At 54.7% G+C, this 13779-nt stretch overlaps 4 protein-coding genes across 4 annotated transcripts; 3 read left to right on the top strand and 1 right to left on the bottom strand.

Annotated features, from left to right (window-relative positions):
• Window positions 1–440: 440 nt before the first annotated feature.
• Window positions 441–3505, top strand: chl1 (DNA helicase; the record flags this gene model as incomplete). Its single annotated transcript, XM_024814976.1, has 7 exons — window positions 441–564; window positions 625–629; window positions 767–877; window positions 1091–1795; window positions 1852–2517; window positions 2575–2745; window positions 2819–3505. The coding sequence occupies 7 exons, from the start codon at window positions 441–443 to the stop codon at window positions 3503–3505; spliced, it is 2469 nt and encodes an 822-aa protein (XP_024673384.1).
• Window positions 3506–3750: 245 nt separating this feature from the next.
• On the top strand, window positions 3751–5111 carry BDW47DRAFT_103546 (60S ribosomal protein uL15). The gene is made up of 3 exons (XM_024812097.1): window positions 3751–3863; window positions 4066–4264; window positions 4443–5111. The coding sequence occupies exons 1-3, from the start codon at window positions 3832–3834 to the stop codon at window positions 4659–4661; spliced, it is 450 nt and encodes a 149-aa protein (XP_024673383.1). The 5' UTR covers window positions 3751–3831; the 3' UTR covers window positions 4662–5111.
• A 371-nt stretch (window positions 5112–5482) lies between these two features.
• BDW47DRAFT_103544 (uncharacterized protein) lies at window positions 5483–6746 on the bottom strand. Its single transcript, XM_024812096.1, has 2 exons — window positions 6274–6746; window positions 5483–6211 (listed from the first exon to the last, which is right to left on the bottom strand). The coding sequence occupies exons 1-2, from the start codon at window positions 6644–6646 to the stop codon at window positions 5496–5498; spliced, it is 1089 nt and encodes a 362-aa protein (XP_024673382.1). The 5' UTR covers window positions 6647–6746; the 3' UTR covers window positions 5483–5495.
• Window positions 6747–7748: 1002 nt separating this feature from the next.
• On the top strand, window positions 7749–13764 carry pld3 (phospholipase D). The gene has a single exon (XM_024812095.1). The coding sequence runs from the start codon at window positions 7934–7936 to the stop codon at window positions 13298–13300; it is 5367 nt and encodes a 1788-aa protein (XP_024673381.1). The 5' UTR covers window positions 7749–7933; the 3' UTR covers window positions 13301–13764.
• Window positions 13765–13779: the final 15 nt, after the last annotated feature.

The raw sequence follows: 13779 nt of genomic DNA, 5'->3' as shown, positions 1-13779 counted from the left end.
CCAGTAAAATACCAGAATAGAGAGAAACTGCATTGTCAGTCATGAATGAGAACTGGCAAACAGAATAAGACAGAACAATCAGGTGGCCGCCTCAAGAATGTGGCACCGCTTTGCTTTGTCTGCCTGAGGCTAGACAGTCCCACCCCATGTGGGTCTCAATTTCCAATTCACCGTTGCTTGCAAACCCAATCAATCATAGCCCCGATGCTCAACTTGATACATTGTCTACACAAGGTATTCAGGTCATTTGCCTTTTAGATTGTCCAGACCCACAAGCCGAGACATCGCAACTCCAAAACCTAGCCAACCCAATTGACATGGCGTCGCGCTGAGGATGTACTTCGTCCCATCACTTTGCGATCGACTAGTGTGTTCCATTTCGACAGGCTGAACAGAAATTCGCCAATTGATACCCTGTACTTGGAGTACATCCTGCAGCTATGGAACTGCAGGGGGAGGATTTCCACCATCCGTATACGCCGTATGACATCCAACTGGAGTTTATGCGGTCTCTCTATTCCTGTCTGGAAGATGACAAAGTAGCCATATTTGAATCCCCCACTGGTGAGTCAATCCGGTGGTAGCAATCTTATCATGGCTGCAGCATATCTAATATAGGCTTAGGCACGGTGAGTAATGATCTGCTTATATACTTGCCTGGATGACCCTTGAACAAAAAAGTCATAAACGAGGTGAAGCATAATGCTTCTTGTCTCTTGCCAACATCATTGAGTAGACCAGGTGCACATGCTAAACTCAATAATAGGGCAAGTCACTGAGTCTGATCTGCGGTGCTCTGACCTGGCTCCGAGACCACAAACGCAGAACATACCAGGAAAATCTATCAAACACAAAATGTAAATTATTCAGATATCCGGTAGACTCCTGGAACTTAGATCAGAGCTCTGACCACTAGCTCTTAGGCGACGACAACGAACCCGAGTGGATGGTGGAATATGCGAAGCGCGAGTCGGGCCGTGCCATTACAGAGAAGATTAAGGAGCTTGAATCAAGATTAGCAAAGACAAAGCAGGAGGAGGAGCGACAGAAAGCCGCACTGGAGAACCCTGAAGGACCGCGGAAGAAGCAGGTATGTGAACGTCAGGTATTCCCCAAGCTCAGATCCATTTCTAAGACAGGTCGGGAACAGAAAACTGCCGCGCAGTCCACTGGGTCTGATGACAGATCGAGTGATGACGAGTTTGCCCTGGATGATTACGACAGTGAAGGCGAAGAGCGAAGTACTACAGGCAAGGGTTCGGAATCCGACCCCTTCAGTGGACTCTCTTCCAGCACTCTAGAACTATTGGAGCGTTTCAAGGGAAAATACCCAACGGTATCCAACGATGAGGAGGAGGAGGACGGAGTACGGATCTTCTATTGCTCGAGGACACACTCTCAGCTGACACAATTTGCAAATGAACTGCGCCGTGTCTCCATGCCCTCGAGTCTCCCGGAGGAGCTAAGTACTAATACCACAACCGGTGAAGCCATCGAGGAACGCATCAAACATCTTTCCCTTGGGTCACGGAAAAATCTGTGCATAAACCCCCGAGTCCAGGCCTTGGAGAACCCAACGGCGATCAATGAGCGGTGCATGGAGCTGCAGAAACCCGGTGCTGCGTCTCAGCACAAATGCACTTTCTTACCGTCAAAGGAAACCGAGTCACAGGTCGTCCACTTTCGCGATCATGCTCTCGCAACAGTCAAAGACATCGAAGACTTGGGTAAACTTGGAAAGAAAATAGGCATATGCCCTTACTATGCATCCCGTTCGGTCATCAACCACAGCGAGGTGAGCTCCTCTTTACATTTGACATAAATCTATATTTCAACTACTGACAACAGAAGATCATAACCCTTCCATATCCGCTGCTTCTACAACGGTCCGCCAGGGAAGCGCTCAAACTGTCGGTAAAGGGGCACGTTGTCATCATCGATGAGGCCCATAACCTCATGGACGCCATCTCCAGTATTCATTCAGTGACTGTCACGCTCTCTCAGCTACAGAGGTCTATCTATCAATTGACAACTTATGCAAAGAAGTTCAAGACTCGTTTGAAAGGGAAAAACCGAAGCTACATTGCTCAGGTTATTCGATTGATCAATTCAATTGCTGACCATCTTCGGTCCATACTGGGAAGTAAACAACCACCAGAAGGTTCAGTTCGGGTCTCAGATCTTATGGCAGGCAAAGGTGCCGACCAAATCAACCCGTACAAGTTAAGCCGGTATCTGCAAGAAAGCAAGTTGGCCAGGAAAGTCGACGGATATGTCGAACACACTGAGAAACAGGCAGCCACTCAAGCGATGTCCAAACCGACAACCCCCGTTTTGTTCCATATACAGAGCTTCCTGCTGCCGTTGATGAATCCTACCGAGGAAGGGCGGCTATTTTATAATAAGAACCAGGGAGACATCCAATTGACATATATGCTCCTGGATCCGACCAACCATTTCCGTGAGATCGTTGAAGATGCTAAAGCTGTTATCTTGGCTGGTGGAACAATGTCTCCGGTATGAATATACACAAAGCCCCATATGTCGAATGAGGCTTACACGTTCTGTCTACAGATGACCGATTACATGCATCATCTATTTTCCTACGTGCCATCAGATCGACTCGGAACATTCAGCTACGGCCACGTTATCCCATCAGAGAACCTGATCGTCCATTCCCTGGCTAAGGGTGTTCTTGGAACCCAACTCGACTTTACCTACGAAGCCCGCAATTCTGAGAAGCTGGTAAGAATCTTTCTGCACTGTGAGATGTACACCGCTGTCCCAATGCTTACCCCTATGTTTCGTACGCGTTCAGATCATGGACCTCGGGCGGACAATAGCGTCATTGTGCCAAGCCATCCCGGATGGTGTTGTTGCCTTCTTTCCTAGCTATGACTACCTCAGTCGTGTATTGAGCGTCTGGAAAAAGGCCACTCCAGGCCAAAGCAAGACCGTGTACGACGCTATCGAGAGGCAGAAACCTATCTTATACGAGGGCCGAGAAATGGCCGTCTCAACGGAGGAACTCCTCCAGGAATATGCAACGGCCATCGACACAGGCCGCGGAGCCTTGCTTCTGTCCGTAGTTGGCGGGAAACTATCCGAAGGGATCAACTTCTCCGACAAGCTGGGAAGGGGTGTGTTGATCATCGGACTACCCTTTCCCAATATCCGCAGTGCCGTGTGGCAGGCAAAAATCAAGCACGTAGAGCGAAAGGCCTACAAGCAAAGTTTGGGTTCAGAGGCCACCCGGCAATCTACGGCTAAGAGCGCAGGGAGGGAATTCTATGAGAATTCCTGCATGCGAGCGGTGAACCAATGTATTGGCCGGGCGATACGACATCGCAATGACTATGCTTCTATTGTTCTGATTGACCAACGGTATGAGAAACCCAGTATACAAAGCAAGCTGCCCGCGTGGATTCAGCAAAGCATACGACCAGCGGGGAACACTGTCGGGAATATTTCCAGATTTTTTGGTTCTCGTGCAATAAATAGTTAGACTTATACAAACCAATAAGAGGCAATGGGTAACTGCTCTGGAAACTTGTAATCATAACGATGAAATAAAGTAATAGCATGAATAGGGTTACCGAATCAATAAAGTACTAGATGGGGGATAAGCAGGATCCACCCAGAACGGGTATCACCTGACATCACGTGGCTGTAAAGAAGGGGTTGCGCCCTAAATTAGGGCAAGGGCTTAGCGCACAGTCTAGCCGCCCGCGAGCCTTGAATTCACCATCCGAGCCAGCCAATCCACCCGATCGCATCCCTTAATCGACAAACACTCACACCGGTCTTGTCGAGCCCAGCACCGTCGACAAGATGCCTACCCGATTCTCGAAGACCCGCAAAGCGTGAGTCGAATATCCTCTCCATTTCCCAAATCCCAGAACGTCGTCCTTGCAGTCGAGCGAACGAACGGTCATGGTTGGAGGCCGTACGGACGGGGGACCGCGAACGACGTTGATTGATCGCACATCCGCCTTCGAAAAACCGATCGTGTGCTGTGCAGAATTTTTTTATGATGGAAAACTAACGTCTGTTCTTTGCTCTCAGTCGCGGTCATGTGTCCGCCGGTTACGGTCGCATTGGCAAGCACCGTAAGCATCCCGGTGGTCGTGGTATGGCCGGTGGTCAGCACCACCACCGTACCAACCTTGACAAGTACCATCCCGGTTACTTCGGTAAGGTCGGTATGAGATACTTCCACAAGACCAACCAGCAGTTCTGGAAGCCCGTCATCAACCTGGACAAGGTACGTTTTTTTCTTCTCGAGAACAGCACATTCGATATCTACCGGTGGGCCAAGGAGAGTGGGCTGGCCTGTGGTGAAATGGCAAATGGGGATCAGCAGCAATGCAGATGGAAGAATAGGCCCATCGAAAGAATCGATACGGTGGTCAAGGAATTTTTACTAATAATTGCGATAACAGCTGTGGTCCCTCGTCCCCGCCGAGCAGCGTGATGCCTACCTGAGCGGCCAGAAGACCGACACCGCCCCCGTCATCGACGTCCTCCCCCTCGGCTACTCCAAGGTTCTGGGCAAGGGCCGCGTCCCCGAGATCCCGATCGTCGTCCGTGCCCGCTACTTCAGCGAAGATGCTGAGCGGAAGATCAAGGCCGCCGGTGGTGTTGTCGAGCTTGTTGCTTAAATCTGGGAAATGGATTACGGTGTTTTGCTGGAGAAGGGTTTAAAAGATAAAATTAAGGGCCCGGTGCTGCGCTGACCACGGTCGGTGTTAAACGAAACGTCGAATATGTCAATCAAGTCAAGGATTTATCTTACTAAGGTACTTGATAAACAACAAAGGGAGCCGTGGATTCAAAAACGTACATCGATCCGCGTATTTTACCAAATCGAAAAAAAAGACTAAAAGGGTTTATTTTTTTTCTATTGTTTGTTATGAGCATAGCGTGGTCTCGAATGCCCTTACGATCGATCTCACTGTTATTCCTGCAAATTTCAATTGGAGTTTTTCTTCCAACTGATATCATGCTCGACGTTTCGATATGACCCGACATGAGTCAACCAGGCAATACCTATTTTCAAATCTCGCTCCCATCCTCCCAGCTTCGTATTGGCCTTGCTCCGTGACCGACCCGTAGATATCATATTGCTCCATGTTTAATCTCATTTGTACGAACACTGCAGACGAGAGCCATGCGAGTAATGTAGGAATATTCCATGTGCTACGCCTTGCATGCTGCGTCTCACCGCTACTCGGCCGTGACCATCGTATCTGATACGGCCCTTTGATGTTCCTATAGTATGACTTCATGCCATTGTGTCTCCTGCGGGTTTTACATTGTACTCGTACCAATACCCTGCGGAGAGCAGCTACAAGGTTGATCGGAAGGATACAGTACTCTCAACATCAAATATTCTATCGCTGTATTGAACGAGGGCGTGTGTTGTATGTACACATATATATATGTCCAGTCTAGACGGTATGTACAAAAACTCTATCCACTAGGAGAATCCAGGCTTATATCTTCGACTCGCGCACAATGCCTGATTTCGAGTCTTCCCCACCAGCCAAGACGTCCCCAACGAACCTAACCGCTTCGGCAACCATCTTGGGAGTCACCTCGTGGGCGGCATTCTCGTCAATGATATCCTCGAACGTGATGGCGCCATCCGCAAACCAGCCCGTGCTGCCGATAGCCTGTTTCAGCCAGTTGAGGAAGATTTCGCCCCGGTGGTACGGCACCAGCTTGTCGACGCCGCCAGACAGAGTCAGGATGTTCTTCCCTGCGATGGTCCGCTTCAGCAGGGGGCGGAGGGCCTTCTGCTCTGCCTCCGAGGGCTCCGCAATGGGCTTCTTGCGCAGCGGCCGGGACTTGTTCTTCTTGCCCATCACGCCGAGGAGCAAGCTAGCCGGGTCCAGTTTCCGGACTGTGGAGAGCAGGGTGGACGGGAAGGCCTCGGATCCTAGGAATTGAGAGCCCGGGGGGTCGCTGGTGGTCCATTCGGGGAGCTTCGACAGTCGCGCGCGGTCTGCCATCAAGTTGACGTAGTCGGGGCAGCCGATGATCACGACACCGGTGCTGATGCGGGGTTCATGGAAGAGGCAGCTCCATGCGGCGTGGCCGCCTAGGGATACGCCTAGCACGAGGTTCTCTGGAACGGTGCGCTCGGTCTTGGGGAAGACGTATGAGGGGAGATAGTCGATTAACACCGATACATCCTTTGCGGTGCCCTCTGCCGTGTTACCGATTAGCCGCGACGACCTGCTTGTTTGGGGTTGTGGGAGAAAGACGTACGGAACATGGAGAACATATCCTGCGCATGACGGGGGTTCCCTTTCTTCCAGGACTCATTGCCCAGCGGGTCAACCAACCTCGAGCCATGATTGCGCTGGTCGAAGGTAACGGCGATCAGTCCCTTGGCTGGGCCTTTGGGACCCGCGCGGCCGTCTCGAATCCGCTGATTCCAGTCATTGATGATGGCCGTTGCGATGCCCACCATGCGCTCTTGCGTCCCGAGTCTGGGATGCAAGAGCCAGAGGCAGGCGACTTCAGAGGCTTGGGGAGGCAGTTCATCCAGACCGAAGACTGTGGTGAGGATCCCCGCAATGGGGTATGTTTTCCGAGAGACTGCCGAGGCTTGGTCTAGTGATTTCAATGGGTCTGTCATGGTGGGTGTTCACAATATATATGCAATGGATTTGGATCTAACGAATTTTGACAATGACTGAGTACCTTATTTTACCTTGTGTTGTAGAGTGAAGGTGAGGAAGGTAAGTAGTTGTTAAAAGTTCGTTCTGTTATCGGGCGAGTAAACAGATCAGTAAGAAGTAAGAAGCCGATGGCAAAGAAGAAGCCGAGGATAACACACATTACCCCGTCTTACCTTACCAGACGCTGTCCTTCCACCCGTTCCTGATATATTTTGTATGGATGATTACCGGTTTCTTGTCCGAAGACCGGTACAATACGGTGGTAAAATATATGGAGTATCCATTACAGTAGATGTAAAGAGATATAGAATATTTGTATATGTTTTTGCATTGAGATATATATACATATATATATATATATAATGGACGGAGTATATATATTGATAATGATTCATCATAATGAAACCACTAGAATAGTTAGTACTGTGGATTTATATGTATACTATGTATCATACATTGACAGGTCCATTGATTATTTGTTTGGGAATTACCAGAATTACCAGAATTACCTCCATCTCTCTCTCTCTCTCTTCTTCTTCTTCATCTTCATCTTCTTCATCTTCTTCATCTTCTTCATCTTCTTCATCTTCTTCATCTTCTTCATCTTTTCTGACTTGGCCTACCTTCTTATGATTGAATCCAAGGTGTTCATTCTCCTCGTAAGTCTCCTGTATCCAGTGGCCGCGTTAAAAGTGGATCTCTCAGCCAATACCTCTATCTAACTGATAATGGGAGGGTCCAGTCTCCACCGCGGCTAGGGGCAATTTTGAGTTAATGGACCAGTCTCAGTGGTCTCCTTGGACTGGCTTGACCTCCGTGGCCTCTGTCAAATAACCAAAGGTCAAACTCCAGCCCTCATCTCCACTCCTATACCTATTACCTCCTAACGTTGCTGTCTCTAGCCTACCTGAGCTTAGCTTGCCGCAACGCTCCTTTCTTCGTCCCCCCCAAGAATCCTGTCCCGAGAAGGTCTCGAAGGTTTTCTAGAAATCTGGAAATGATTGCATAGCTCAACTTCTTCTCTTTCCCTCTCCCCGCCTCCTGCCCCCCCCCCCCCCCTCCTCTTCTTTCTTCCTTTTCTCTTATCCTGATCCCTCTCTCCTGTTCGTTTTCGAAGAGCCCTGTCGCTGGGATCCTCCGATTGTGAGTCGGCTCAGTCAAACACGCCAACCGTCTACTCCCCGCCTCAAAGACAAAAGAAACCATCGAGCGACTGATCGCCATCCCCATTGGCAGCAACGATCATGCCCACGTCCGCAGTAGATACCCCGGAGACGAAGGTTCCTTCCGAGAAGAAATTGGGGAGGCCTGATCCTCTGACGATGCCCCCATTGAGGGGCCCCAAACTCGGCTCCCCTTTTCCCTCCCCGACCAGCTCCAAACGTCTCCCGTCGATGCATCCCGCAAATGAGAATGACCAGAAACAAGGCGAAGAAACAGGGAAAGGCTGTGCAGAGCACGGCGGTGGTGGCGCGGGAGAGCTGGCGGATGATGCTCCCGGACCCAGCGCTGCCCCCCTGGGCGCGCGACGACCGAACGACGCGATCGAAGCGCAGCAACAACCCGGGAACCAGAGATCACAACCGTCGCAGCCAGGTTCGACCGCGTCCCCGCGCCGTCCGAGCGTGCAGTTCAGTCGTGACCCGTCCGAGAACGATCCAGCGGCCGACGCGCTACAATCGCGGCCCTCCTCGGCGGGGGATGACGCCGACCCCGGGTCGAAAGGGAAGCAGTCCATTTTTACGAAATTAAAAGCTTTTGCCTCTCCCTCGTTCGGCCCTCATTCCCGCTCCGCCAGCGGCGCGACGATCAATGATTTCCGCTACCCCAACAACGACCTCGCCACGCCTGGCTCCGAGAGGGGGGAGTTCCGCTTCCCCAATACCCTGGCGGAGGAAGACAGCGATATGGATGCGGATGCGGAGGAGAGTGCAGGAGAGCAACGTCAATCTCGCCCGACGAAGAAGAGATATCCCCGTCGGCGACAGCAGCCGCCGCAGACCGACTCGGCGCCGCAGACCGAGCCCAATACCCCGAGGGCCACCAGTCGACCGTCGTTCCACTTGCCCGCCTCATTCGGCCCCTTCGAAGGTTATCGCCCGTCCTTATTTCCCCGCAGAGGGAGCACGGGGGGCTTCAACCAGCAACGCGAGGGGGTGTCCGAGGACGAGGGCCGTGATCGCCTCAATCGGGATACCGCCTGGCGGCGCAGAAGCGCGTGGCTGGCCAACAGCCGCGGTCTGACCTATGGCTCGCAGGCGAACCAGGAGGACCGGCGCCCCAGCAACCTGCGTCGTCTGACGGGCTTGGCCGGTCCGTCAGAGCATGACGGTCTCGCGCCCCCCTGGAGGCGGCATCGGGCCGAGCGAGGGTCCAGCCTCAGCGCTCAAAGATGGCGACAGATCAAAGCGGGGTTGAAGCTCATCGGACAGCGGCGCAAGACGGACCACACCGTCGACCATGCCAAGTCTGCAGAACTGCTGGCGGAGTTGACGTCCGGCGTGCCTGCTGCGTTGATCCTGGCGAGCATGTTCCAGCGGGACGAAAATGGCAGCAAGCGCATTCCCATCCTCCTGGAGCAGCTGAAGGTTCGAGTCACGGACAGTCGGATCGATTCGCACTCCGGAGACCGCCACTTGGTCTTCCGGATTGAACTCGAGTATGGCAGTGGTATGACGCGGATGAAGTGGATCATCCACCGCACCCTGAAGGACTTCGCCAACCTCCACCTCAAGTACAAACTCCATTTCGGGACGCAAAAGTACATTCAAATGCGACCCACTGAGGGGGGCCAGAACCTCCCGCACTTCCCTCGCAGTGCGTTTCCCTACCTGCGGGGCGTTCGAGGCCTGGAGAGCGACATGGAAGATGAGGAGGACGACGGTGGCTACGAGACCGCTGCGGAGGCGACCAGCGGGAACGAGAGACCCGGCAAGAGACACACGCAGCGACGGTCGTCAGCGAACGTCTCACGCCGGCAATCCAGTGCCACGAACCCGGATGGCGACGGGGTGGCCGCACCGTCCGACGTCCCCGAGGCCGGGCCGATGCCCAAGAAGGAGACGTACCCGGAGAAGCAACGGAAAAAGCTGGAAATGTATCTGCAGAAGCTGATTCACTTCCTGATTTTCAAGCCCGACAGCAACCGTCTCTGCAAGTTCCTGGAACTCTCGGCCCTGGGGGTTCGTCTCGCGGCCGAGGGCAGCTATCACGGCAAAGAGGGCTATCTGATCATCCAGTCGTCCAAGGGGCTCGACTTCCGACGGGCTTTGACCCCCGCGTTGGTGAAGAAGCGACACATGCCCAAGTGGTTCCTGGTCCGGCACAGCTACGTTGTCTGCGTCGACTCGCCCGAGGAGATGAATATCTACGACGTGTTCTTGGTCGACCCCTATTTCATGCTGCAGGCCCAGAAGATCAGCCTGCGAAACCAGAAGGCGAGGGAGCTGGCCAAGTCGGCCAAAGATTCCGCCCGGCACCCGCAGCACCACACCCTCCGACTCGAGAACTCCGAGAGAAAACTCCGGCTCCTGGCCCGGAACGAGCGCCAGCTCCATCAGTTCGAGGACTCCATCCGATTTATGGTCCAGAACACCCCGTGGGCGAAACCGAACCGCTTCGACAGCTACGCCCCGGTGCGGCACAAGTGCTTTGCCCAGTGGCTGGTCGATGCCCGGGACCACATGTGGATGGTGTCGCGCGCGATCAACCAGGCGAAGGATGTCATCTACATCCACGACTGGTGGCTCAGTCCGGAGCTCTACCTACGACGACCGGCGGCGATCAGTCAGAAATGGAGATTGGACCGCCTCCTCCAACGCAAGGCCCGCGAGGGCGTCAAGATCTTCGTCATCATGTACCGGAATATCAACTCGGCCATCCCGATCGATTCCGAGTATTCGAAATTTTCCCTCCTCGATCTGCACCCGAATGTCTTCGTGCAACGGTCCCCGAATCAGTTCCGGCAGAATACGTTCTTCTGGGCGCACCACGAAAAGCTGTGCATCATCGACCACACCTTGGCCTTCGTGGGCGGCATCGATCTGTGTTTTGGTCGGTGGGACACCCCCCAGCATCCTCTTACGGACGACAAGCCGACCGGTTTTGAGACGCCGGACGGGCCCAAGGACGCAGACCACTGCCAGCTTTGGCCGGGCAAGGACTATTCCAACCCGCGAATCCAGGACTTCTACGACCTGGACAAGCCGTATGAAGAGATGTACGATCGCAATGTGATCCCCCGAATGCCGTGGCACGACATCTCCATGCATGTGGTCGGCCAACCGGCCCGCGATCTCACTCGCCATTTTGTCCAGCGGTGGAACTACATCCTCCGGCAACGGAAGCCGACCCGCCCGACGCCGTTTCTGCTGCCGCCGCCTGATTTCGACGCAGCCGACCTGGAAGCCCTCGGCCTTGACGGGACCTGCGAGGTCCAGATCTTGCGGTCCAGCAGCATGTGGTCGACGGGGACGCCGGAGATTACGGAGCACAGCATCATGAATGCCTACGTCAAGATGATCGAGGAGTCCGATCACTTCGTTTACATCGAAAACCAGTTCTTTGTCAGCACCTGTGAGATCGACGGCCGGAAGATCGAGAACTCCATCGGCGACGCGCTGGTGGAGCGGATCACGCGGGCCGCCAAAAACAAGGAGGCCTGGCGTGCGGTCATCGTCATTCCGTTGATGCCCGGGTTCCAGAATACCGTGGACAGCGAGGGCGGGACTAGCGTCCGGCTGATCATGATGTGCCAGTACCGCAGCATCTGCCGCGGGGAAACGTCGATCTTCGGCCGCCTCCGGGCCCTGGGCATCGAACCGGAAGATTACATCCAGTTCTTCAGTCTGCGGACCTGGGGCAAGATCGGGCCGCAGAAACAACTGGTCACCGAGCAGCTCTACATCCACGCCAAATGCATGGTCGTCGACGACCGCGCGGCGATCATCGGGTCGGCCAACATCAACGAGCGGTCCATGCTGGGGTCCCGCGACTCCGAGGTCGCGTCCGTGGTCCGGGATACGGACATGATCTGGTCTACCATGAACGGCCGTCCTTACCTGGTTGGGCGGTTCCCCCACACCCTTCGTATGCGTCTGATGCGGGAGCATCTGGGCATCGACGTTGACGAGCTTCTGGAGCATTCGATGGCGACGGAGGAGGAGCTACGCAAGATCGACATTGCCGAAGAGGGCCCCGACCCGCCGGGAGAACCCGAGAAGCCCGACACCGAGTCTCTGATGATGGAAAAGCAAGACGAGCGGGACATGATCGAGCGTCGCCACCGCATCCAGGACGAATTCCTCTCGCGGTCCGAGGATATGCACAGTTTCAACCACGATGTCGACTGGGAGCAGGGCAACAACCCCAATCTGAAATCGAACCGGAAGCTGACGACCGATACGCGAGTGACGGCGAATGCGGGCCACAAGAAAGATGTCGATGGGTTTGGCCCGGACCAGCTAAACGCAGCCCAGCAAGCCGGGCAGGGAGATGGCCGGGACTCCCAGGTCTTGAACGCGCAGACCGAGGTGTTGGTCTCCCCCATCGCACCCGAGGGTCGGGGCACCGTTCAACAACCCAAGCTCTCGCCGCCGAAGAAGAGCTCCCCGCACAGCGGGTCCGGCCCCAAAGAGACGGGGTCCGCACCCCCGGCCCTTCAGACCCAGGATCTCGAGTCCGCCCCCGTGGTGGAGGGAATGCCGGGGGCGCGCCACCCCGCATTATCACCGGGTCCCGAGACCGAGGGCGGCGGCACTGGTGGTGCGATCCCACCGAAAGATGCGGCCGATCCAGCGCGATTCCCGCACCCGCCCGGCTCGGACCTCAAGCACGTCTTTATCGACAAGGACTGCATGCGCGATCCCGTGAACGACATCTTCTACCTGGACACCTGGCATGCGGTGGCCGAAAAGAACACGAAGATCTACCGGTCGGTCTTCCGCTGCATGCCCGATAGCGAGGTGAAATCGTGGAAAGAGTACAAAGAGTACGCGGCCTATGCGGACAAATTCGCGGACCGACAGAGCCAAAACAGCGGCAAGGCCTTCCAGCCCCATCAGCAGAGACGGACTGGTCCGCCCGGCACGGGAGCGAGCGTGGGGATCTCTGGGATCCCGGGCCTCCCGAACATCCAGCTGCCGATTCCCAACCAGCGCGCCGACGGAACCACCTCCACCGAGAAGGTCCCGCAGCTCCCGGCGGAGAAGACGGACCAGCGGGCGGCGGAGCCTGCCCAGAACACGGGGCCGGACTTGACAAAGAACGAGATCCCCCAATCCGCGGGCGAGAAGACGACGGTGCGCGCCGGAGACCAGCTCGCCTCGGGCGCGGTCCCGAACGCACGGCACGAGGAGGGCTGGTCCTCCGGGGACGACGCGGAGAAGCGGAACTCGGACCTGCCTGCGGTCGATTACTCGGACGCGTTGAACCGGAATGCGACCCAGTCCCGGCGGCGACGGCGCCGGGCCACGACGCTGGGATCGAAGCGCGATTTCCACTCCGTGGACGAGTTGATCGACCAGCAGCGGGCGGAGGAGCTTCTGGAACAGACCCAGGGGCATCTGATATTGTGGCCTTATGATTGGTGGGTCTTACCTTTTTTATTTTGAGAGCTACGGTTGGATCATGCTAACGAGAACCTAGGCTGGAGAAAGAGGAACAAGGCGGCAACTGGCTGTACACGCTGGATCAGATCTCGCCCTTGGAAATCTAGTAAGTTGATTCCTCTGGTCTTCAATGACATTGATGCTAATCTGGGCAGTAATTGATCTCCTTTCTCTTTCCTCTGATTCCTTCTGATGCTGGAAAAGGGACTGGGTGAATGCTCCCAAGTGGATCATTGGCGTTGTGTTCCGGGAATTCTTGGACAACCAGGCTACCGAGTGGGGGGAGCAATTGTAAATATAGGTAGAATCATAGAAATAATCCGGACTGGACCAGGACTGGACCCGGACTTGGACCCAGGGATCGACGATGACGTTGAGATCACAGCAGAGACAGTAAGAGAAAGAAAAAAAAAAAAAAACCTGGACAGACTTGCCTAGTGCGTCTCACCGCCCGCAGCGAAACCCCCGAGCCGGCCCCGCTT

This window comes from Aspergillus candidus (genome assembly GCF_002847045.1).
Source record: "Aspergillus candidus strain CBS 102.13 unplaced genomic scaffold BDW47scaffold_14, whole genome shotgun sequence".
NCBI lineage: Eukaryota > Fungi > Ascomycota > Eurotiomycetes > Eurotiales > Aspergillaceae > Aspergillus > Aspergillus candidus.
Note: the sequence above shows the minus strand (reverse complement) of the source record. Positions and strands in the feature narration are given on the sequence as shown.